At 39.6% G+C, this 26,491-nt stretch overlaps 1 protein-coding gene and 1 long non-coding RNA gene across 4 annotated transcripts in view; both read left to right on the top strand.

The window, feature by feature from the left end:
* Positions 1-1,797: 1,797 nt before the first annotated feature.
* LOC109031779 (uncharacterized) lies at positions 1,798-5,037 on the top strand. Its single transcript, XR_011899841.1, has 2 exons — positions 1,798-3,433; positions 4,396-5,037. It is a non-coding gene; the product is annotated as an uncharacterized lncRNA (long non-coding RNA).
* A 6,876-nt stretch (positions 5,038-11,913) lies between these two features.
* Positions 11,914-26,491, top strand: part of LOC109033168 (ciliogenesis and planar polarity effector 2) — a 78,883-nt gene continuing 64,305 nt past the window's right edge. For 2 of the 3 annotated variants that reach the window (XR_011899835.1, XR_002008997.2), the window contains exons 1-4: positions 11,914-12,117; positions 16,239-16,504; positions 17,199-17,338; positions 21,762-22,039. Coding sequence is in view for 1 of the 3 variants with exons in the window: in XM_019045643.2 (XP_018901188.1) it covers positions 12,003-12,117; positions 16,239-16,504; positions 17,199-17,338; positions 21,762-21,981 (741 nt within the window). In the remaining 2 variants the exon portion in view is untranslated. Of the gene's footprint in view, positions 12,118-16,238; positions 16,505-17,198; positions 17,339-21,761; positions 22,355-26,491 lie in introns of those variants that run through there. The other variant, XM_019045643.2, reaches the window with a different exon arrangement.

Here is a 26,491-nt window from a genome sequence, read left to right as displayed (position 1 = left end):
CGCCGTGTGTATCTAGGCCTTTACAGAAAATCCTGCCGCAGATCATCAGTAAGCGGGAGCGTGACACCGATGCGCGTATGCTCTCAGCTCTGGTGGAGAAAGAGAGAACTTCAATTGCACTTATGTATTAGCAATTTTATTCCTCTCTCTTATCTGTCGCCATGGCCCCGTAGTACAGCGCTCGTCTCCGGCATAGAATAATAAGGCTACGCCTATAGAAAGGACACTCTCGCAGATTTCATGACGAAGAAGAAGAACAGGGACCTGGAGCTCTTGAGCTGGAGCTGGCGGGTATTGTTTATTGTTTATTGTTTATAAGATTCGCCCGTATGAGGGCTTGGCCTTAGTGCCTAGCACAAACCAAGGTACACTCTACTACAGGTATGGACAAATGGAATTTTAGAAAGTCGTCAAAACGCGTAGATTTGACAGCATCGAGAGTACGACTGCGAAGACCTGCGCGGCAAATGGACGGTACGACTTCATACGTCACTCGATCGCCGATTTTCTCAGCGCTGCCACTTCGGCACCCCGTTTGTCCATACCTGTAATAAGGCCTCGATAGACGATCAAATTCCGAACCAATTCCGATCAAAGGATGACTGGTGGTCACCATCTACCATCAAATTTTGACGGGCCGCACTTTTTTGATCAAAGTAAGAACAGAACCGGAGTGCCACCATTCATCATTCCTGCCATAGGAAACATTTCTGTCAAGTTTTCATTTTCAAATGAAGCAAATTTATGAATTTCAGACTGATGACTCCCGACACTTTGATGCTACTTTGATCGGAATTGGTTCGGGAATTTGATCGTCTATAGAGGCCTGTAGAGTGTACCTTGAGCACAAACAGCCACTAAGGGCCGTTCCTGTCAAATCATTCAACTAGTAGTTGACTGTCTGTTAAGGTTCAACTAGAGGTTGGTGTGTCTTGTCAATTTACAACTACTGGTTGAGAGCTGTTAACGGGCTGATTTTCAACTGGTGCTTTTTCTGCCTGTTAGGATTCAACTAGGACTTCAGACAAAACATTCGTTCCGGTTCTTCGCGTTTCACTGGTTCACAAAGAGCCTGATTTAACTACCTGGGCTCGGTTTGCGGACCCCGCCACCCGCACCCTCCTCTTTGCAGGGGTTGTTCTGTCCTCTCGTTCAACTGCTAATTGAATTTTCGGCAAGGGTTCCCAGACATTAGAAACAACCTGATGAAGGATATGAGGGAACAAATCATGTTAATGCACTATTTGGCAAGTAGTCTTTGTTCAGTAACTAGAGGTTGAAAATCAGTGACAAGACTCTCCTTCAGGTCGAACTGGAAGTTACCTTTAACTGTAGTTCGTCAACTAGCAGTTGAGACCCGATTTGACAGGAACGGCCCTAACAAGGGGGTATTGTTTACATTCAGAATGAAAATGGTGGCAATAGCCAACTGTAACACTCTAACTGTAGCTGATCACATCTGATTTTATCAGTCATCTGGCCAGCATGAGCACGACGAGGCTGTGGAAATCGTTTCCGTTACATTAATTTTGATACTCAAACTCTTTTACTCTGTGACGATGACTTTTACACTTACAAAACATTAGACTCTTCGTTGGCACCACTGACTACATTTCGCAACCCTGCAATTTGCTGGGCCCTACTATTACATTTGACAACCTTGCAAAGAGCTGGCGGGTTCAGAAAAGTATAGGGCAACGGGACCTAACCAAACCTGGACACAGCAGGCGAGAGTCACAACGGCCACTTACGCGAGTGACTCTTCTATAGGCGTTAGCTTTATTATTCTATGTCTCCGGGCCGGAAAGTTCGCGGTTCGCGCTCTAGCTTGGTAATATTTTGACGTCATTTAATTACACATTATGTCATAAATGCCTTGAGTGGCCGTAAAGAAATACTTTTTTCCATAAAATAAGAGTGAGGCGTGCATTTTTGCGCACGTAATTGAAAAGGGCTCCTCTTGCAGAGAAACCTCTGGACCTAGGGTGTAAGGCCCTAATCTTACGTAGACCGTCCAATAATTTTTTTAGAGGAAAAAGCAGACTCCGAAGACAGAAATAAATGTAACATTAGTGGGCAGTATAAACAAATAAATGTAAGTATGCCTTTACAAAGGGGCCGTCCGCAAATTACGTACCTAATGCACTTACAGGAGCCGGGAGGGGGTCCAGAGGTGCCTTACCTATGCCTATACGTAAGCCAAACGCAAAAATTTTGTCTCTTCCAAATTCCGTTAATTTAAAGACTTACTAGTCCAAATTTCGTTTTTTAGACGTTTAATGTTTTTCGGTTAAAATGTAATTTTACTGAACTTTTTGAATTAAAAAACTGCATGTTATTTTTTCAATACAACTGCTATTTTTCATGATCTCCTACCAGCGATTAGTAATGTTTAAAACAATACCGATTTGTTTCAACACCATTTTTTTATTAAATTATGCATTTAAACGATAGAAGAGGGGGGGTCATAAAAATTGGAAAAATTGCCTTTCGTAATTTATGGACGGCCCCAAAGAGTAATTTTGAAATTTCCTATTAGTATTTTTTGTATTCCTCATACGCCTACGGTCGTTTTACTTCGAATTCCGTACCCCATAAATAAAAGAAGAGCAATTGTGCAGATTTTTCTTTTACATAAAGGGACGTTTCACTTTAAAAGATTCCGTCTTGGTCCGCAGGAGTTTCTGTCAGCCCTTCCTTCAGAGCTCAGGGGCTGAATCTCTGCCTGAGGCGAGGACTGACAGAAAATCCTTCTCCGGGTGCGGAGTGCCTAGAGTCTGCAGAAAGGGAACATCGATGCTCCCGACTGCGCACCAGACAGTTTGCGATGGAAATTCGGCAGGATTTTTTGTAAGTCCTGCCTTCGGAATTCAGGAGTGAATCTCTGCTGAACACTCGACTCAGCGGGGTGAATGCATTGACGTATAATACAATCTAGACCGCGCATTGGGCCCGACTTTAGGCGGAGAAGGTAAGACAGGTAGGGGGGTAAAGACGCGCCTTCAGCCTAGTTGATACCGCCGGATATACGAGCTAAGTGTACCCGTATCAGGCAACGACACTGATAAGACTGGCATTTCCATTGTCTCGGTCGGTACACTTACTGCGGTTGCTGGGTTGCCTATCGTCTCTCCTGAAGGGACTCTAGTCTCGATTTAGGCGGCATTAATTCGAAAAATTGACTTTTACTAAAAATGAAAAATGGCACCACTGGTCGATACTACATACTCTGGAGAGTATCTCGGCCAAATATCATGATGATTGGATGAGTGATAAAAAAATGATAAGCTTCCAAAGGTAAGCGCGCAGGTCCTCTTTCTGCAGTTCATACCAGTTTCCTCAGTTATTACAGTGAAGTGATGTTTATATGTGATGTTCGTCGCCATTTTCGGCAGAAAAGCACAGTTTTTAAAAAAGAATCCTAAAATTGAAGGTAAGTTTAAGGTTTACCATGTTGAAATCATATCTTTAGATTAAGTCTACAGCTTTAGATAAACCCTTAGACATAACGCTATTTTACGTGATTTTCACGTATTTTTCCACATGCATGGCTGAAAATAACTACTTTGTCACCCTCCGACACCATTTAAACGGCCATTTCTAGTTACTACTAATCCTAGGCATGATGTAGATACAAACATCTTTTGCCAGTTTTTGCCGGTTTTTTAAATACAGCGATTTAAAGGTCGCGCCCGCTCGGTTCTCATGAGAACTGGATAAATCACATTACGGGTTGGTGATACCGTTCTACCTTTCTAGCAATGATATAAAACTATTTTTTTCTTTCATATTCACTTAGAGAGGAGTCTATTCACTGGGTTTTTCAAAACAATCATGGCAAATAAAATTTTTTAGGAGCCGCAAAACACTGATTAGACGTATAATGTTGGTGCTAAAAATGATCTGATACGCCCTTAGTGGCTGAAAATAACTACTTTGTCACCCTCCGACACCTTTTAAACGACCATTTCTAGTTACTACTAATCCTAGGCATGATGTAGATACAAATATCTTTTGCCAGTTTTTGCCGGTTTTTTAAATACAGCGTTTTACCTAAAGGTCGCCCGCTCGGTTCTCATGAGAACTGGATATATCACATTACGGGTTGGTGATACCGTTCTACCTTTCTTGCAATGTTATAAAACTATTTTTTTCTTTCATATTCACTTAGAGAGGAGTCTATTCACTTGGTTTTTCAAAACGATCATGGCAAATGAACGAATGAACGTATCGCCCAGGGCCATCTTTACATCTCTCTGACGAAACTGGTTGCTTGAAATTTTTCACTCACGAAATTTTCGCTTTTTTTTCTGGGCGGTTTTTTTCTTTTTTTTTTCATTTCTCACTTCATTTCTTTTTCTTACATGATTTCTTTGTTCTTTCTTGATGTTACAGGTTTGAGAGCCTCCAACCAGACATCACAAGTTCAAAACTCCTAATTAATTCAATTAAATAACAAAAACAGTAATAAAATCACAAAAGCTGCGACTTTTACCTACTTTTTTTGGCATACCATTGTCTGAATCTATAAAATGTGATAATTACCCGCAAGAATATTCACCTCCTCTTGTATAGCCAGTGAAATTTTTCTTTCAATGTAATTTTTTGTGACTTATTTTGATTGCTAAATGTGTTCATGATGTTAATTATTCATCAAATTTATATGCAATTTAGTTGTTGTACATTTTAATATACATGACTTTTGAATTTGAATATATTTCTTGAATTTCGGACGAAAACTGACTCTTGCTCTTTTTGATCATTCGTGGGTACTTCCAAAAAAAAAAAAAAAAAAAAAAAAAAAAAAAGGCAAAATACATTACAACCTCTTTAATTTAAAAGAACAACGGACCAGTGTCCGAAACGTTCAATGCCTTTTCTCCCTGTCCAACGGTATTATTAGGACGCTTTTTACTTTATTTTCATCCTGCCATTTCTTATACCTCAAAATTATGGAAGTAGATTCCGAAAACAGATCGTGTTAATTGCATTCAGGTATACTTCGTTCAGTTATTCAACGTGGCAACCCCCCCTCCCTCCCTTCTCAAATAACCATCCAAAAATGGAGAATAGTAAAATCGTTGGTCGTTTTGGATGATTAATCATTAAATTAGTCAAATGTATTATAGCTCAAGCTCCAAGCCAAATTGTCAAATAATTATTCCGGTATGAGCGTGAATTTGCTATTTTTCGCAAATTTACCATGTTTTAGTTAACGATGGAGTAAAACTGACTTCAGATTCGTGATCAGCGACCCAAAAAACATGTAAAAACATGTATTGCATGCCAACAAAGGTGATACTCTAATTAATATGCCGCCTAGATCTGGCTCTGGAACCAATGTGCGGCGCTCCGAAATCTGTTCCGCGCGCAGAATTTTCGATATATCGATTCCTGCTCGCCGACTGTTTTTTCCGGGAATACTGCATTACCTCCAACGGCATTACCTCCACAAGACTCCCCTGCGATATATCGAATCGATTGTGGCAATGTGACCCAAGAGGGGTTGCGGCCAGAAGCCGACAGAGAGCGCTGAAACTCATACAATGTTGCCAGTCTGTGGTTTATGAATTTATGATGTGTTGCTTGTTAAACGAAATGAAGGCGCGAAACCTATCAGCAAATGCCCGTTCTTCTCAACAAGCCCAGTTGTACGGTGGATTAATCGCAATGAAAATTGAAGGCGATACATTGTTCAAAACAAAGAGTTTTCTCGACTGACCCCTTTAGTCCACATAACTCTGCCGAAACGACCCCGAACTGTGTTGCTTTTCTTGTGTGAGTCGCTTTGTTGATCTTAGTTTGATTTTCTCGGACCAATATTGGCCCAGCCCATATATGAAGGATATCAATGAAATGAAGCGACATTTGAACTCTCTTAATAAATGTTCAACGATACTACAAAACATGAATGATCGGATGGAAATGCCGAGATTGTGGCAGTTGGTCGATCAGTCCGTCGACAGCAAAATATATTCCCCTGCTCTCTGCTCTCATCAGCCGGTAAAAAAACGGTGACGTTACGTCCCCCTGCGGTATTGGGCGTCGGTCGCAGAGATGTTAAACTTCATGAGTTTTTATTTTTTTTTATTTATTTTTTTTTACCACTTCAAATAGTGCACAAGGACCAATCCTTGCCCTTCATTCCCGTCCCCCTCCAACCCCTCAACCAGTCCCAGGCAACCATTGTTTGAGACTATCAAACTCGGGTCGTCTGGCCGGGAATCGTACCCGGGACCTCCCGATCATAGAGCTGGCGCTACAACCATTACACCATACTGCCGTGCTAAGGAAAAACGCCGTATGAACCTTCAAGCGTTGCCACATTTCCTTTGAAAAACACGAATTTCCTGGTAAACTCATGAATATTTTCCCTCCACTTTTTCAGATAATTTCGCTCGTAATTCCACCGAAAAGTCCTGAAAATTTCAAGGGAAAATATTCATGAATTTCCTCAAAAATTAACATTGTATCGAAGGAAATTTGGCAACCCTTGAATGTTCATACGGCGTTTTTCCTTAGCACGGCAGCTTAGGAGGCCGACTATTACGAAATTTCATTCAAAATTCATTACTTACAGAATACTAATTCGAGGAAGGGGATCATACAAAACGTTACGTTTTTTTTTCTTCTTCTTTTTTGAGTAGTGCAGACGTATGTCACAGGTGGGTTATGAAGATGAGAAAGAGTGAAAAAAATCTGAATTTCAAAATTACGTATTTTATAGCTCCCCTAAGCACCCACCCACACTCACTTTTTTTGAGGCGAACGAGCGTTGTTCGTCTTAAAAATTCACATGAAGTATCAAATTTGCAATATGCACGGAAGAAAATGAAATTGCTGATTCAACAATTTTGTGGTTAAAAGAAGTGTTCGACGGTGTTTCATTGTAGATTTTACCATTAAAAAATGCTAATGCAACCACCCCCGTAGCTCAATTAGCTTTCCCTTATATTGAAAAGGACATTTGAGGGGCACATAAGTGCAGTTTTTGCTATTCCGAGAAATGCGTGTTTAAAGTTTCGAAATTACATGGATCCATGGCGGAGAGAAAGCTCAAACTGACTCTTTGATGCTTTAAAATTGGAAATTTGGAACGAATTTGCCACAGAATAGGTATGCATTAAGACTAGTTTTACTTGATATCATTAATATCTTAATTTTTTCAAAAACTGCATTTATGCGCCTTGTCCTCCAAGCTCCTCATTTGGAACAAGTCGGACAGTTTGTAAGTACAAAACTGTTAAATGAGCAATTTAATTTTTTTCGGTGGATATTCCCATGCATTTAAACTTAGGTTCTTTTTTACGGGTTGGTTCCGCAGCCTGTAACAAATCACGCCGACGATTTGCAAGTTCAACTAACAATGTTTTTTTTCCAACGAAGTTTATCTCATAAAAAATTCAAAATTGAATTTTCATTTTTTTTTGTTGGTTCATAAGCAGCCTCATTCATTCGCATAAGTTTCATAAGTTTTACGTGAAATTGCCACAATATCCCCCTTGAAATTTTCCGTCACTCGGCGGAGCTCTTATATATGCCGAGTGATACCTAATTTATTAACCAACTATTCCTATTTTTTTTTCCCCCAAATTTTACGAGAATCGCTGATTTTTTTCCGTATGTAAGAAATCAACTTTCAAAAAAACCTCTAATCAGGCTGCAATGATGGTATAGTTCTTAGGGGTTCTATACGGGAGAGTTTACCTCTAACTACTCTTACTCTATGCTGCTATCTCTTCCATCTCTGTGTAAAAGTAAAAGAAGAACAGTGTTACCGTTCTGCGTACGCAACCCGACGGCAAATTACGCAACATTACGCAGAAAAATTTCCCAATTACGCACGCCATTACGCAGGAAAAATTGTCAAAATACGCATAAATTACGCAAAAATTTTCAAATTACGCAGTAATTACGCATTTTAAGCCAAATTGTTAACAATCTTTCGCTTATTTTGAAATTCTGAAATATTTTTGTTTCCTATGTACGGTGGGAATTTAGTAGCAAAGTTTGCAGCATTGCTTTTTAGGTAAAAAACTATCTTTACTACGACCGTTTACCTTGATCGGCATGACGTACCTAACCTAAAAACCGCGATAAGAAACTGAAATTTTTAAAAAACTTCAATTACGCACGAATTACGCCGAATTACGCAGAATTCTTCCAATTACGCAGCATTACGCATTACGCAGCCACTACGCAGCGACCCTCCAATTACGCAAAAAAAGCCCTCAATTACGCAGAACGGTAACACTGTAAGAAAGTGAGGTTATGTTTACTTGATGTTTACAGTTTACTGGAACATCTGAAAGGATAAAGGATTCTAAAAAAGGTAGATCATTGTCTGACAATGCAGAATTGGTCTATTTGTCAGAAAACTTGCGCTCTAAGATGTGCTGATAGGTGGAAGGCTGGTACATGACTTACTTTAAGCCAGACTTGACAAACCTTCATACAAATGTACTTCTCCTTCGATGCTTGGACGGACTATCGACGTGCTTTTCCACAACATTGTCGAACATTAATTAATGGAGCCCATTAATTGTTTAAACAACAAGAGTTGTGGAAGAGCATGGTGACATCCTGGATGAACTAGGTAACTGATCAAGCTACAGTCAAGTCAAGCACATCATGAAATCTATTAGCTCAGAGAGAAAACTGGATTGTTTCATAGCCGCAAGAGAGATGCTGTGTTCTTCAGCTGCAAAATATTATTTTGCGTACATTGAAGTAGAGAAATTCTAACCGGAGAGAACTCAGGTATGATTAGACTTTCCACAGGGTGACAGGGGGCAGACTTAGCAAGCGATCTGCATAGCTAGGGAACACGGCAGCCTTGTGATTTCGGAGCGGAGACGCCAAAACATAAAATTTAGAGAAAGAGTAACAACTGAAGTAACCACTTTTATTCTTCATCTGCCTTCATAAGGGTGCGGTCGTGTAGTAGAGGAAACTAACTGATGAGGATGACAATCATTGAATCAAAACCATAAGCGCTAGTTAAAAGCAAGCAATGCGGTTACACTTTTTCACGAATCTAATCACATCACCAATACTACTTAAATTACAAGTCTCCCGATCCACGAGTATTAGGGGAAAAGTCTACGAGAAACTAATTGATCCTGTGATTCAATGCCTTTTAATACATACATTTCTACCAATTTCACTTAATGGATTCTAACCCCTAACTCTTAATTCACGCTCATGCTCATGTTTCGAGAGCGATTATCAGATTATCTCAAAACTCGCACAATCTCACAGACACAGACCATCGAGCATCGACTGTGGTCTGTGGTAGAAAGCTAGTAGAAAGTGAGAAACACCTATAAAGAAATCTCATGCTTACTTTTTGGTTTGGCAAAATCGTAAAATTCGAGACAGCCTTACATCTCGAAACATCGACCGATCGATTTGGGCACATTGCCAAAGTTTCGATCTCTCGCTCGACCATGTTGGATTTTTGGAGGTAATGCCGTTGTAGGTAATGTCCTGCCCCCGTTTTTTCCGGCGCTGCACCAGAAAATAATTCCGCGCGCCACTTTTTCGATATATCGATTTTTCTGCGCGCGGAGAATATTATCTCTCTTTTGAACGATTTCCATTATCGATCCTCTGCGTGCCCTAGAGTCCTCTAACCAAACTATTAGGTTTTAAGTTGGAAAAGCTGAAAATGAAAAAATTTCTAACAATTTCACTTTTCATTGGCAATTGGTACTCAAAAGAATAAAACATCTGTTACAAAAGACCCGTTCCCTCCGATTTATAAATTGACTTTTGAGGCTTCACTCGGCCTTAATCCCTGAAAATTTGAAAGCCTGGAGATCCCCGGTGCCGGACACGGGAGCTGTCAGCATTAGATTTCGGGTGCACTGCAGATTGCGAAACGACGGGTGGCGCGACTGCGGATTGCACAGGAGTTAGGGCGCTCGTATGATGTAAACAAACTTTGGCCGCGGAATTGAAGAATTGAAAATCTCTAAATTGAATCGGACATCTGAGGAACTAACGAACAGCTTGTGAGCTGTAAAAATTGACGACCTGTAATACAGATGGACAAGATTCTAAAAACTCTTTGACTTTTAAAAAGAGGTGGCGGGGGATTCAAAACAAGTTGATGCTGTACATGCTAAAGAGGGTTTTATATATGAAGCGGAAAATTTATTAAAAATGAGAAATTTAGAAAATATTGACTCATCAAAAACTAATTAGCAATAAATGCGCGCAAAAAATGCGCAATAAAATTCCGGAAAGTTTTGCTTTGAGCGCTTGAGTGTATATACGCAGTATAGCAGCATTCTCATGCCGTCAAGTGGTGGCTCTGCGGCAGCGCGCTCGCCCTGTGATCCGGCGGGCCCGGGTTCGATACCCGGGCGCCACGCCAAATTTTTACGACCGAATTTTATATTCTCACACATTTTCACATCGATTCCCATTTGATACATTAGATCTTAAAACATCAATTAATTTACAACCATCAACGATCAATAACTTCTTCAATTTGAAGTATAATTTTTTTTTTTGGGAGGGGGGAGGGATCACGCGCGCGATATTCTCGCCAATCACTGTACTTTCACATTAGCAGACGACCCGCTCCGCCCCCTCACATCGACGTATTTCTCCCGAATGAGTCATGAGTCATGTCGCCCGGTCGTATGAGTCATGATTTTTTCCATCATTATCCAAAAAAAAAAAAATCATTATGAAAAATTGTAGCATTTTTAATTTGAATGTTCGTAGTAATTTTTCATTATAATTTTCTGGATAATGATGGGAAAAATCATGACGCATACGGGTGATCGGGAGAAATATGTTGATGTGAGGGGGCGGAGCGGGTCGTCTGCTAATGTGAAAGTACAGTGATTGGCGAGAATATCGCGCGCGTGACCCTTCCCCCCCTCCCAAAAAAAAATCTATACTTCAAATTGAAGAAGTTATTGATCGTTGATGGTTGTAAATTAATTGATGTTTTAAGATCTAATGTATCAAATGGGAATCGATGTGAAAATGTGTGAGAATATAAAATTCGGTCGTAAAAATTTGGCGCGGCGCCCGGGAATCGAACCCGGGCCCGCCGGATCACTGAGCGAGCGCGCTGCCGCAGAGCCACCACCTGACGGTAATATTACGCTGCTATACTGCGTATATAGACTCAAGGGCTCAAAGCAAAACTTTCCGGAATTTTTTTGGGGTGTTTCTGGGGGGCATTGGAAAAAACAAAAAAATACGGGTCAAATAAATTCATCCAAAGAATTCGTACGAATTTTTTCAGCCCGATCGGAGGCGGCAGCTTGGGCAGTTCCCCTTGTTAGGGTGATTAAAATACAAGAGGAGAAAGGTAAGGCCTTGTCGCTCCACGGGACGTTTTCATAGGATTTTTCCCAAGTTCGAATCGCAGGAATAAGAAAGAAAAAAGTAAAAACATTTAGAGCGAAAAGAATCACTCTCAAAAATGGGCAACCACTGTTTGACCAGTTATTCCGATTAATCAGTTCACTGCCCCTTCTTTTATATCGACACAATTCCCCTTTACCTGCACTTCTCTGTAATAGACCGTTAAAAAAAGGCAGCGTTCGGCCCGCAGTCCGGACAAGAAAACTTCTAAAAGTCAAAGTTCTAAAATGAGCCACACGCTTCATATAGGTATTGTTCATATATTCTCGCGGAGCGCCCTAACTCCTGTGCAATCCGCAGTCGCGCCACCACCGTCGTTTTGCAATCTGCACCCGAAATCTATTGCTGACAGCTCCCGTGACCGGCACCGGGAAATCCCATGATGTCTAAGGACAATAAATACTGTCTATCGATGGCTGTAGGTTCCAACGGAATATAAGTCACTAAACCAGCAAAAAAAAAAAAAAAAAAAACTTTTGAGGCTATGTTTATGTTTTGAACCAATCGATATCGATACAATCTCACCTGTTTGATGTATCGAATACGATCTATTGAGGCTATTGTCTTGAGTTGAAGTTTTGAATTCTTTATTTTCAATTTTCTTTCATACCATGGCAAGCATATCATACGGTATGGTTGTCAATCTCGACTGGCATCTTACTGCTGAGGGAGAGACTATTCTACAATATTTTTACAATCCTCAAACAAACGGCAGGAAGTTATTTGGTAAGTGCGTAAAACCTTGTATCTTGTGTTCATACCTCTCAAAATTTGGTGAACCCTCAGGATAAGCTACGATGAACATGGGTAGTACTTGCTTAATTGCATAAGCCCTGTATAGACGATCAGATTCCGAACCAATTCCGATCAAAGTAGACATGCTGATGACTGGTGGTCACCATCTACCATTAAATTTTGACGGGCCGCATTTTTTTGTTCGAAGTAAGACCAGAACGGAGTGCCACCATTCATCATTTCCTGCCACAGAAAACATTTCTGCCAAGTTTTCATTTTATAATGAAGCAAATTAATGAGTTTAAGACTGATGACTCCCGACACTTTGATGCTAGTTTGATCGGAATTGGTTCGGGAATTTGATCGTCTATCCAGGGCCATATCTACAACTGGCGAAAGAACAGATAAGACGAACGGCACATAAACCTGAATGCATCAAATATCAGATGGCCCTTCGGTGAGCATTTAACTTTCTGTTGAATGGTGCATTTTTTGGATGTAACTTTTGTATTTCCTTTTCTTTCCCCAGTTGTGAATGGATTTTTGATAATATTCCATGGAGTACCATAGAGTCGCAATGTACTGGAGTGTGAATCAAGTTACTTCCTTAGACTGTTAAATCCAGTAATCCTGTGATTCAAGCGTGGCAACAAGCAGTGCTACATGTGCAGGGTCCAGGGCGGACTGGCCCGGGTGGGAGTTTCGGTATCCCCATTTAAAAATTCTGTAGAGAGCTCTCTGAGGCCTTCAGGAAAGCTTATAAAGAATCACTTCAAGGAAAAGAAAATTTGGAAGAATTCAAAGTGAGCTGTATTTGCGCCTTTAAGGTAACCTTGGGGCCCAAGTCTTGGACTGCAAGGAGCCTCAAAATCTGGAAAAGTACCCTAGTCCCCGACTTTTTGATAAAAAGGCTCCAATGAAAAGCGCAGATCCCCGCACTTGGCTGGAGTGTAGTGATGGTTCGGGCTATCTGAAATGGGCCAAGAGGACCCTTGCCTCCAGGAGACCCTATTAACAGGTATGAAGGGCTGTTTGTAACTAAAGATACGACTGTTGGCAATATATAAGAAATGATGTAATATATGAAATATTTAAGTTATATAGGAAAGTTTGAAATATATATACGCAACTGTCGCAATATATGGATTGCATTTTGCGAAAAGAAACCAGGAGCATTGCAATGTTGCTAAGATTGTACAACTTCTTTTGTCTTGGAAGAAAAACCTGATTATCTATCATCAGTTTCTATTTTACTCGCTAAAAACTGTAAATTTAAGTCACAAATTTCCACGTTTATTTCATATTTTTACATGATTTCAATCGTTAAATTGCAATGGACCAAGTTGCATGATCTTAGCAACATTGCAATGCCCCTGGTTCCTTTTTTCAAAATGCAATCCATATAAGAGCATGTGTCAATATCCAGGAAATCGGCTGCAAAATATAGGGCGAAAATCATGCAACGGATAAGAAATGTGACAATATATAGGAAATAGGCTTCACAATATATATGGCGAAATTCGTGCGACATACCTACAGGGTGATCCATAAGTCCTTTTCATCCCCTGGAAATTTTTACCTTATTGAGGCAAAGATTTGAAACTTGGGGGATGTTCCTAGGTCAAAAGGAGCTACTTTCTGGCCCCCTAGAATTTTCCGGGGAAGCCCCTAGGGGGAGGGGGGACGGAAACCAATTATTTTTCAGTTGAGAAGACCCCGTTTGTTATACCTCGTTCCGAAGAACATAGACAAAAGAATCTTTTCGGGTGAACCAGAAGTCAATATCTCAAACCGTTTCAAAATGGCGTTTGGTTATAATTCAAGAAGGCCGAAAATTGACACCGGTTGTTTGTCAATGGATTTGCGCGAAAATCGGTACCTATCCACGGGTATTTCGATGGGAGAAAAACGAATTTGAAGTTAGATCTCCTAAAAAACAACAAATTTCCACTATGGCCAATAATTCAGAAACTTGAGAATTTGGGGTATATTGGCATGAGATTAACAAATGTAAAGTTAGATTTTCTTTAAAAAAAAGCAATAAATTTCCGAAATGGCCGATTTTTTTTTTTTTTTTTTTTTTTTTTTAGAAATCTAACTTTAAATTTGTTTATCTCATGACAAAAGATCCCAAATTCCCAAGTTTCTAAATTTTTGGCCATTTTCGAAATTTGTTGTGTTTTAGGAAATCTAACTTCAAATTCGTTTTTCTCCTATGAAAATGCCCGTGGATACCGATTTGTGCGCAAATCCATTGACAAACAACCGGTGTCAATTTTCGGCCATCTTGAACTTTAACCAAACGCCATTTCGAAACGGTTTGAGGTATTGACTTTTGGTTTACCCGAAAAGTTTCTCTTATTTATGCTCTTCCAAATGAGGTATAACAAATGGGGTCTTCTCAATTGAAAAAATAATTGGTTTCCGTCCCCCCTTTCCTTAGGTAGAGTGTCCCTTATTTTTTTAATTTGCGAATTTCAAGTTGGTCAACCTCTCCAAAGTTTCTATGTGATGTAAAAACACACCTGCTTTTTTGAAAAAATATTTAAAAAAATTTTTACTCGCCGCCCAAGCACAGTGTGTCAAAACCCCAATCTAGCTGCTCAAAACCCCCCTTATATAAAGTCAAAAAATGGTGTTATTTATGGTCAGAGTGGGTCCATAGGCACCCACTGGTTACGTATCTATCATGATTATCACAAAAATAAATTTTTTGGTCGCTAAAATGATAGGGATTGCAGCCGGTAAACGTCCAGCCTCAATCTCGCCATCAGGAGTGGTGCCACTGTATTGCTTTTTTTTAGAGTACTTCGTGGCGAAAAAGGGTCATTTCTGGATGAAACGAGATGCCAAAGGCCAGAGAAAGGAAATATGACCGTTGATTTCTCCAAAATCATTATTTAAGTATTATAATTGCTCATTGAAAATAGTGCCCAAGACCGTTTACTTTTCCTGGCTTTAATAGAGCCGCAAAAGCGCGGAACTACACGGAACACCATGAAACTTATATGAGAGTGTTCAGAAAACTATCTAGATTTGAAATATCTTTAGTTTTACTGCGACCTTCCGCGACCTTGAGAGTGAGAGCACATTTTCTTCGGCGATTCCTAGTGTAAAAGCGTGCGGGCGGCGTTTTGCGATCTCCCCCTACAGGCTGTCACAGGTGAATTGAGACGGAGGCAGCATTTCACCACGCGCGCTCGGTCCCCTGATTTGAGTGAGCCTTATCATGAGGCTTTTCCCGAGACAGACAAGATCGTGTGGTGGCTCTGTTGACTGCTTCTTTCGTTTTTACCTGCATGATCGGGGTTCAAATCCAAAGCAGACTAATTTTTTAAAATTTTATTTTCTTTCATTACGATTTTCCCATTGTCTATACTGTCATGGAGGGGGGAGGGGGGTCCTCATAAATACAAAGTTGCATCGTATTTTTAACAAGTTTCTTGTATGATTTGAAACAGACTTTCTTATTTATTTCTAATGAGGGAAGGTTTCGGACATGGTTTATGAAACGTAGGAAAATGAATCGGAGGGAGGAGGGGGATCGGAAAACACAATTTGACTAATTTTTGGGGTTCATCAGGTCACATAAGGCGCCTAAAATTTAGTTGAAATTTTACGATTTTTACACGAGTTGAACAGGATTTTTAGATGGCCGCCATTTTGAAAATTTTGATGACTAAGTTTTGAAATTTTAGGTGAACCTTCTTCAAGCTTACACTAATGCCTGTGCGAAATTTGGTGGTTATCCGATCAAATTTAGAGACGTGAAGAGGTTTTGAGCAGCTAGATTGGGGTTTTGACACACTGTGCCAAGGGGCGCTTACCTTGAGTTACACACTTGGTAAACACCTCTGGATGATTTCTCATGGTATGACCCAGACTTGAGTTTTAAGTCTGTGGGTACCAATATTCCGCGAGATCTGTTGGTACATTTTAGAGGGAGCTTACAAAATTTGCCCATGTAGTTTTACCCATTTGTTCATGCACACTTTACAAATTAGATCAGGTATGATTTGTTAAAATGAGACAGGTAACTGATCAAAATAAAAGAAAGATCGAAAGTGTGGTGCACCTCTTAGCACTCATTCTGTGTGGTCCCCTGTTCTCAGGTCTACTAGAACGTCCAGCTGTTCCCTCTAACATAGAGGAAGTCTGCTATAAATTATTCTTTGTTGGCAAGTCAGGTGCCGGAAAATCGGCAGCTATTGCACGTCTGGCAGGAACAACATTTATGGCAACACATGTGGAGTCTTATGGTATCAGGAAGACCAATATATTTTGGCCAGTTAAAATTTGGAACAAAATAATCCTGTTCGAGTTACATTGTTGGGAGTCAAGTGACTCGAGCCTAAAGAAATGTGGTCATATTCTTCCAGTAAGTGTACTTTTCAATTTAGTATGCTCCACTCACTTTGAAAAACCCTCTTTTTTGCTGGATCATCATTTTTTTAAGGTCTTTTTGAACAGGATTGCTAAATTTGCTCGATCACATGCCCAGGTGCGTACATAAACATTAGGAGAGAATCTGAAAATGTGGAAAGAGACAGTTAATGGAACAATATTTTTGCAGATTTTAGTCTTGCAGAGGGAGGTCATGTAGTATCCTGTATAGAATTGGACAAACATTCTGTCAATGTCAAGAGAAGCGAGGCTACAAATTGGATTTTTTGGCCTCCGTACACACATTTTTCATTATAGTTGTGAAACTGTTTCCATGTCTATGAGTATGTGAACAGTACGCCAAATACTGTCATCATCCGAAAAAATTGGAGTCCTTTCGTCTCTCTTATCTCCCTGGCCTGCAAGGAAACAAAACCTCTTCTAGATCGCCTTTTAGATGTTGCACCATTTCAGCCGGTTATTACATGTTTAAGCGGCAAAATACTGAATTTGCAGCCTGCTTTTTTCAAAATCAGCATATGAAAAATTGGATTTTCATAGCGCACTTTGCTTAAGGAACATCATATCAATCAATATTGAAATGTAGCTTGGTGTTCTGTGCACAGTCCTTTCTAAGTCCTTTTTCTTCCTGCGCAAATTTATTTTAGCTAAAAATCTTTTTTTTCTAGGCATGTAAAGACAAAGCAGATGCCTTTGTGTATGTTTTTTCTCATTCCGATGCGAGCAGTTTCCTGGACATTCCACAGTTAATGAATAAACTAACAAAGGATGAACCAGACCATCCTGCAAATATTATTATAGGAACAAGGTATGCAAATCAGTGAAGAATTGAATTATCATTTTGAAGTAACTAAATGAGTAGAGTCGCATTGAGGGATGATCCTTTGCTGCAATTTAACATAGGGTAGGTGGGACTCACATTATGCACAATGGAAAGAGCGGCACCTCCTTGTTTTTGTCGCAAAAACGAGTTGTTGGTAGCATACTTTACTTGAGACTTTGACTGAATCATAACTAATTAGTAAAAAGCTTACTAGAAATATATTAGCGTTAAAAATAAAAGGCCATGATTAGGATAATGACATAGTATTAGATAAGAAAAATACAAATGTCCCCAACAGGGCTGGCGGCTACCCTAGGGCCAATTTCCCGCGGCTACTGAAGTTGCCAACATAAAATGTCAAATTGTTAAATGGTAAACACAGTTCAACATCTCGCCTCAGTTTTACAATGCATAAAAAGACAGAAATAACAACAATGAAGAAAAAAAAAATTGTGAGGCATCAACTTTAGGAAATATCTAATTTTTGCACTAAAACATGAACACCAATTAATTAATTGAATCAGATTATTCATTGAAAAAATCTAATATTTACACTGAATAATTCATCTAATCAGATTACTCATCATCTCTCCTCAATTTGATAATTAATTATGGAATAACGATGAGAGAAAAAGAGAGAACGGAATTTTTGTTTTTGTTTTTAAATTATGTAAGTCCAAAATCATTCACACAAAAACCGTGCTTAGCTTTCGGCACAGGCCTGGTCAATGTGTCTGCAACCATGAATTCAGTGGGAATACTTTGTAATTCAACGTCTTTCACAGCAATATGCTCGTGTAAGAAATGATTCGCACGGTTGTGTTGTATTGGGTTATGTGCAATGTCCTGTGTGCTCTTGTCGTCGCAGTAGAGTGATACAGGACCGTTTTTTCTTGCGAGTTCTTCCATTAATCGCTTTAGATGGATTGCCTCCTTGGTGGCATTCGCCATGGAGGTATTCTCGGCCACAGCACTGGAAAAAGAAGTTGTCAGCTGTTAATTGCTCTCCCAAGAAATTGCTGCATCTGAGTACTTGAAATTCAATTCAGAGCATGATTTTCTTCGATTGTCGTTGTTCGCAAAATCGGAGTTGCAATATCCATTTTGATCTTCTTCGATTTTTTTAGTTCATCGATAGAGTCAGAACGATGATACGAGCAACCGCTCTCATGTTATGACCGAAAAACTTATTTTGGGGAAATTCCCCTCCCCCCCAAAAAAAACCCCCGCAGAACCGTCATGCTATCGATGGGGACTTTTTTTGGGGGACTCTGGGGGTCATAAGGACTCACTATGCCATAAATCAGCTTGTTATTAATTTTTTTTCTTATATTTTGTATGATTCCTGGACTACCTGTGCAATGATCAAAACAGTTGTGTTTTACTTGGAAAACAAGCTTCATCTGAGATCCAAACTTATCTCACCAGGAATGATTCCTTGAACATTTGGCACAAACGTCCAAGACATCTTAACATTGAATCAATGAAATTTTGAGAAATAATCAGGCATCCGGCGTTCATTTTCAAGGTGATAATAACGAGCAAGTCTTTCAATCTTGTATACTCGATGAACTAAAAAAAATCGAAGAAGATCTTAATGGATATTGCAACTCCGATTTTGCGAACAACGACAATCGAAGAAAATCATACTCTGAATTGAATTTCAAGTACTCAGATGCAGCGATTTTTTGGGAGAGCAATAAACAGCTGACAACTTCTTTTTCCAGTGCTGTGGCCGAGTATATCTCCATGGCGAATGCCACCACGGAGGCAATATATCTAAAGCAATTAATGGAAGAACTTGCAAGAAAAAACGGTCCTGTATCACTCTACTGCGACGACAAGAGCACAAAGGACATTGCACATAATCCAATACACCACAACCGTGTGAATCATATTGATGTTCCCAATCATTTCTTACACGAGCATATTGCTGTGAAAGACGTTGAATTACAAAGTATTCCCACTGAATTCATGGTTGCAGACACATTGACGAGACAGACATGAGAACGGTTGCTCGTATCACTTCTTAGAGCACCATTTTTTGAACTCTCGTAAAATTTTGGAGCGAAATGACGTATCAATTGTTCATAGCCCCTTGGTGCCCCCCAAAACTGCAAAAACATTTCAAGGCATATTTTTGACGATTATTCTGCAGGAAAAGTTCGCTCATGGCTGTTCAACGACAAACGCTGGTTCTTGTCACTCTTAACTGTTAATACGATTTACTGTCAGCTCATTGACTACCATTTTTGCGCCAAAGTACGAGAGGGGGAGGGGAGTGTAGCGAGGATAAGTGAGAACTCGTACGATCCTGATCGTCAGAAAGCAAGCTTTCTGGAAAGGATCGAGCCTTAGCAGATCAAACCACAAATTTAGGGTGCTAGACGCTCGTCAGGACGCCTGGGTTCGGGCGCCAACACACTTGAAGTGCATACTCAAAAATTAATAAAATGATTTTTCCGGAAGTGAGGACAGGATTGGCAGGAAGGAATAATGAGAGCAAATTTGAACATTCTAGAGTCAATCATATTGACGAGAAAAGAAAACAATTTCTTAAACACAATTACAAACCTAAGTTTTCAAAAGAAACTAAATATGAGATCAGAATAGGATGGTTGAAGACGAATGAGTTGATCGGATTGATTTTGTTGGATTTCTGCTTAGGAATACTTTGAAAGGAACGGTAAAAGAGACATTTTATGTTTTCGGACTTTCAAATGAATTTTCCTCTTGTTTATTTATTTAACCTTAAATCTTCCAGACAACCGGTGCTACTCACTAAGTGCACTCAATCTTGAATGGTGGATTTAAGGTTCAAAATAAATTTTCTTACATCAAAGTACTTTCTTAGGCCAGTTTCAGCAATTTCTACAGTAAATTTGGTAAAAACTATTAATTAACCAAGCTAAAATAATAAATAACCGACTATTCTTAAGAGTTTGAGCGACTGAGACGTCGTGCACAACCAGACTAGCCGGATACAGGTTCCAGATCGCTCCGCGAGAGCGCTCGAGTGACGCGCGGCCGACCGGTCCACTGCGGTGCTTCGCCACTCCGCCGTTCCTTTAGAATGCGCTACTGTTGCAAACTCTTGCTACGCTCAACGCTATAGCTGTAGCCATCGAAGTTATTACAAAATAAATTCATTATTAAATTTCGGCACGGTTTAAAATTAGAATTTTCCCCAGGTGATTAATTATCCTAAAATTAAAGTGACCGAAAATATTACCGTCACAGGGAGAACCCCCGAACATCGTAATAAAAAGTACTCATGAAGAGGTGGTGTTTAACCTTGTTTCTCAAAACTGATCATGCAGACTTGAAGCTCTGCTGTTTGAAAATTAATCAGATTTACAGTACAGGTTAAGTGGAAAAATAAATCGAGTGAGGGGAGGGGGGTAAGCACCTGAAAAGTGAAGGCTCTCCCACCCCCCATGAATGCCCTCCGCCGAATGTAATGGTAAGACTAGAAAAGTAGTGAGCACAGATTATGAATCAAGGAAATCATGGGGTGTAATCTTGGTATAAAATATTTCCTCCCTCCCTCATCCCGACTCTCTCCTCCGAATACCCCCCTCCTGTAAGTCATCATGATGTTCGTTTCTTCTTTGGAGTCGATTGGTCAGAAGATGGGCCCCTTAAGACTGGTGATTTCGGCTGGCTGTCGGACGTTTATGGACGTGTCACGTGTCCATGATATAGTTCTGCTACGTCAAGGAGATTATCATCGACATCACTGTCCTCATCATCATGTCTGGGATTCTGCAGTTTTCGCACGAGTTGCCCTTACAAGTGATGAACACTCAGAGCATTTAAGGCCTGTTTTGAGGCATCTGCAAGTACACCGCTTAACTCTAAAGTATTTTGAGGAGCTGAAATATTAGTTGAAATTTTACGATAATTCAAAAAATGGTGCTATATATAGTGATACGAGCAACCGTTCTCATGTTATGACCGAAAAACCGATTTTGGGAAACTTACCCCCCAAAAAACCCAGAGCTATCATGCTATCGATCGAGACTTTTTTTGAGGACTCAGGGGGTCATAAGGGCTCACCATGCCAAAAAATCAGCTTTTTATTAACTTTCTCTCCTAACTCTTGTATAATTCCTGAACTAAGGATGTATGCTTCTTCACTAAGCAGTTAAAGTACTGTCAAAAATTGTATCTTTTTTAGTTTCACGCATGCCAATTGTTGATGTGAAAAACCAGGGAATTTTAATCATTTTTGTCAGGAAAACTCTGGAGAAACCAGAAAATTTTTTTCCTCTAAGTTTGAAGACACCCTGGAATACATAATTACATAGCACTGGCCAATTGAGTTCAGCATGAAGTAAAGGACTGAAATTTTATACAATTTGTCTCCTCCATTCTAAACTTATTAGTTCCTGACTTCTTGGCGCAGGTACAGCGCAACTTCCAGCGCAACTTCCAAAATGGAAGTTTCTCTAGCAGACACCAAACAGTTTGAGACTAAATGGCAGATACCGGTTCTCAAAATGAACAAGCTTTCCCCAACGGATCGTAATGAAACCCACCAAATGGCCCCTCTACTGAATATAATTTGTGAGCAACTCTGGATTCGTGATCAAGAGTACATTCTTAAGCAGGGTCTCACATCCTAGATTTTTAAAAAATCATTAAATTTCTGCCTGTTGCATCTAGTCATCCACCATCACTGAGGTATGTAAACGAAATTTTCAAGTGCTCTTTCAGCCTATTTGAAAAACCCTTTCATCACTTCTCTGCGACTAGCACAACTGATTCATAATGGACAATCATGAAGCCAAGGAACGGTTAACATTTAATAAATCCTGCCCGATCAAAAAATCAGACTGAACGTGTTGGAAATTTCCTAAAACAATTCGTAAATCAGAAATGAATGTCTAAAGTTTACAAAAAAGTCAGTCAATACCTACAAACATAAGAAAAAAAGAAAAGGAAAGAAAAAAAAGGTCTATATGGGTCAAACTGACAATTAAAAAAACTAGCGCTTCACACACGTCTTTTCAATCGTCACTCCTATTTAAGTGACCCGCTTACCGTGACCCACTGAGCGATGAAAAGCTCTTCCAAAAACTTCCTCCCCTTGACTCGCTGTGTGACGAATGATCTACCCAAGATCTTCTTTCCCCTGACCCACTGAGCGACGAAAAGCTTGTCCAAAAACTTCCTCCCCCTGACCTACTATACGACCAGTACGTAACAGTTTGTCCAAAAACTTTCCCCCCAACTCACTGCTTGGCCCCGCTCTGGCTGGCTTCCCTCATGCCACGCATCCCCCACCTTAAACTTTCAAAGCCAGCCATTTTTAATCGGCCCAGCCGATTTTGCTCAAATTCAATACCAAACCATTCCCAGGGGAAACCTACCACCCATAAAAATTTCAGCTCAAAATATTCATTTTAACTCAAGTTATGGAGTGGACAAAATTTAACCTCCTCCCACTTTCGAGTCCCACCCCTCAAAATCTATTGCCTCAAATTTCAATTTCTTTTTGCAGAATAGTAGCTATAATGAGGCTCTACAAAATGCGTAAAAATTGGTTAAAATATATTGCAAAGTAAGAAAGATAACTGCTCAAAAATCGAAAAATCTTAAAAAGACAGAAATACATACATACATACCACACATACATACTTTCAAAGTTTTTTCATGAAATCCCTCTCTTTTTCAAACGAATTAATCTCCAAATTTAATGTATTCTTGTTTGTATGTATGGTTGGTTGGTTGGTTGGTTGGTTGGTTGGTTGGTTGGTAGATACGTTTATTTGGTGCTTTTAACAATTGAGCCATTAACACCTTAGAGGAGAGATCAAAATTTAGTACAGAATTTCAGAATTTAAAAGGTAGGGGTCACAAATGTATGTATGGTTGGTTGGTATATACGTTTATTTGGTGCTTTTAACAATTGAGCCATTAACACCTGTATGTGTGGTTGGTTGGTTGGTTGGTAGATCCGCTTATTTGGTGCTTTTAACATCTGAGCCATCAACACCTTAGAGGAGAGAACAAAATAGTGTAGTACGGAATTTAAAATAGTGTATTTTTCCTTCGGAAAATACACTAAAAATTTAAAAAGTAGGGTCACAAAAGGGTAGTACACAAAATTAAAAGATAGGACAAAGAAAGAATACATTAAATTTGGAGATTAATTCGTTTGAAAAAGAGAGGGATTTCATGAAAAAACTTTGAAAGTATGTACAGGGTGAGCGAAAAGTCCCCGACCCCCCCTCTAACTTTTGAACGAATTGAGCTAAGGAAATGAAACTTTGGGAATGTTCCTATCTTAAAGGGGACCATCTTTTGAGGGGGTCAAAATTTTGGTCCCCCCCTCAGGGGGGACAGGGGCCCCCAACTTTTTTTTTCCAAATAGCAACCCCTATCTTGTGATACCTCATTCGAAAGAACATAAAAAACTAAGAATTTTGGCGCAAACCGCAGATCAATATCTCAATTTTTGACCGAGTTATGATAGGTCAAAGGTCAAATTTGACCTATTTTCAAAAAATCATAACTCCGGTTCAAATTATCGTAAAGAAAAAAATAAAACGGGAAAATTTACCAAATTGTGTTCGCTTTTACGTAAAAATTGCAGAAATCACTTCGACTTAATTTTAAGGGGGGGCTCGGACCCCCAAATACGTCAATTCAAAGGTCATTCAATTTTCCCACGAAATAAGCCAATTTCCTCTGGAATTGCCTCCACATTATCTCAGTAAGGTCAAAATCAGTTCAACATTACGTTGGCAAGTCCCCAAATTTCGGGAAAAGTTAAAAAAACGAAATTTAAACGGTCAAATTTAATCACCTTAAATTTCGTTTTTTTAACTTTTCCCGAAATTTGGGGACTTGCCAACGTAATGTTGAACTGATTTTGACCTTACTGAGATAATGTGGAGGCAATTCCAGAGGAAATTGGCTTATTTCGTGGGAAAATTGAATGACCTTTGAATTGACGTATTTGGGGGTCCGAGCCCCCCCTTAAAATTAAGTCGAAGTGATTTCTGCAATTTTTACGTAAAAGCGAACACAATTTGGTAAATTTTCCCGTTTTATTTTTTTCTTTACGATAATTTGAACCGGAGTTATGATTTTTTGAAAATAGGTCAAATTTGACCTTTGACCTATCATAACTCGGTCAAAAATTGAGATATTGATCTGCGGTTTGCGCCAAAATTCTTAGTTTTTTATGCTCTTTCGAATGAGGTATCACAAGATAGGGGTTGCTATTTGAAAAAAAAAGTTGGGGGCCCCTGTCCCCCCTGAGGGGGGGACCAAAATTTTGACCCCCTCAAAAGATGGTCCCCTTTGAGATAGGAACATTCCCAAAGTTTCATTTCCTTAGCTCAATTCGTTCAAAAGTTAGAGGGGGGGTCGGGGACTTTTCGCTCACCCTATATGTGTGGTATGTATGTATGTATTTCTGTCTTTTTAAGATTTTTCGATTTTTGAGCAGTTATCTTTCTTACTTTGCAATATATTTTAACCAATTCTTACGCATTTTGTAGAGCCTCATTATAGCTACTATTCTGCAAAAAGAAATTGAAATTTGAGGCAATAGATTTTGAGGGGTGGGACTCGAAAGTGGGAGGAGGTTAAATTTTGTCCACTCCATAACTTGAGTTAAAATGAATATTTTGAGCTGAAATTTTTATGGGTGGTAGGTTTCCTCTGGGAATGGTTTGGTTTTAATTTGTTGTCATAAGAATGAAAATGACAGGATTTTCGAATTTTTCAATTCTTTTGACAATGATATTAAGTTTACTCTAGAAAAAGAATGTCAGACCCATAAATTTCCTAGACGTATCTGTACACAGGTATAAAGGAAAATTTGTAACTGCTTGGTTCTCCAAATCCACTTCTTCGGGTAGATACCTCAACTTCATGTCAGTACAACCCCTTGCGCAAAAGGTTAACATGGTGAGGAACTTGGCAACCAGGGTATGCTTGTTGGGCCATTCTGTTTTTAGGGAAAATGGCATAAAATTAGATGAAGAGTACTTGAAACAAAATTGTTATCCTCTCATTCTCGTCAACTCTGTTTTTAAAGATGTCATTAATTGTAGTTACAGTGGATTCCCACCCCCAAAATAGAGAGATGATTCGGAATTTGTTGTTTAACCGTACATACCATCAGTTTCAGAAAAATTGAAAGCCTCCCTCAGACCTCATAATATTTTAGTCGTCAATTCAAATAAAAATTACTCAAAAAATGTAATTCATCTCCTAAGGTAAGAACGTCCAAAGATAAGCTATCTAACGTAGTTTACCAGGTGCAATGCAGGGACTGCCTCGGTGTGTATATAGGTCAGACTTCCCAATACCCCATTTGAGAATGGACGGCCATAAATTTAAAACAAGTGAGGTAACTGCTCTGAAGCAGCACATTAAGAATGAACAGTGTGAACTTGATTTTGATTCTGTAAAAAGTGTATGCCAAGAAAGTAACACCCAGGTCCGGTCTGACTTAGAAGGACTTTACATCTGAAAGGAGAGCAATGCGATTAATTCTCGAACTAAATTCAATCAATTTGAGGAATATTACATAAAAGAGGAGACGGTGTAGCCTCTTATTATCTCATCAAGAATACTGCAACCGCGGTTTGTCTTCCTCTACGTCTGTTTATAATTTTAGTGTCATCTCATGCCCTGAGGAGGGAGGTAACGGGCCTCCGATATGTTAATTTTAAGTGTAAAGGTTGCATATCTTATTCAAAATCCAATCCATTTGTATGTTCACAACCATAAAACAGTTATTATTATCATATACAGGGTGTCTCACGAAAAACGAGCCACCTTGAATATCTGCCGAACGCGTCGGAATTTCGACAAACGGTAAAAGACGTGTTCATTTATATCGAGGGGGACACCTTTTGGCGTATTTGACATTTTCCCAAACCGCGGGAGGGGCGCGGGGCGGGGGGTGCCCCACCCGTAAGTCGAACTTTTCAAATGGCATCCCTACTTTTTTATTTCAGAAATCAATTCTACGCAAAAAAACAAGCCACCCTGTCCAAACCGAATGTAATTCGGACAATTTTTCAGTGATTGACAGAGGTTGAAACATTTTTTTCATGCTCTTTTCAAAAATTTCCCACGCCCAATGGAATTGCTGTATCAAACCAAACTCTC

Source organism: Bemisia tabaci, chromosome 1, assembly GCF_918797505.1.
Source record: "Bemisia tabaci chromosome 1, PGI_BMITA_v3".
Classification (NCBI taxonomy): Eukaryota; Metazoa; Arthropoda; class Insecta; order Hemiptera; family Aleyrodidae; genus Bemisia; species Bemisia tabaci.
The sequence above is the reverse complement of the archived record's forward strand: the minus strand, read 5'-3'. Positions and strand labels throughout refer to the sequence as shown.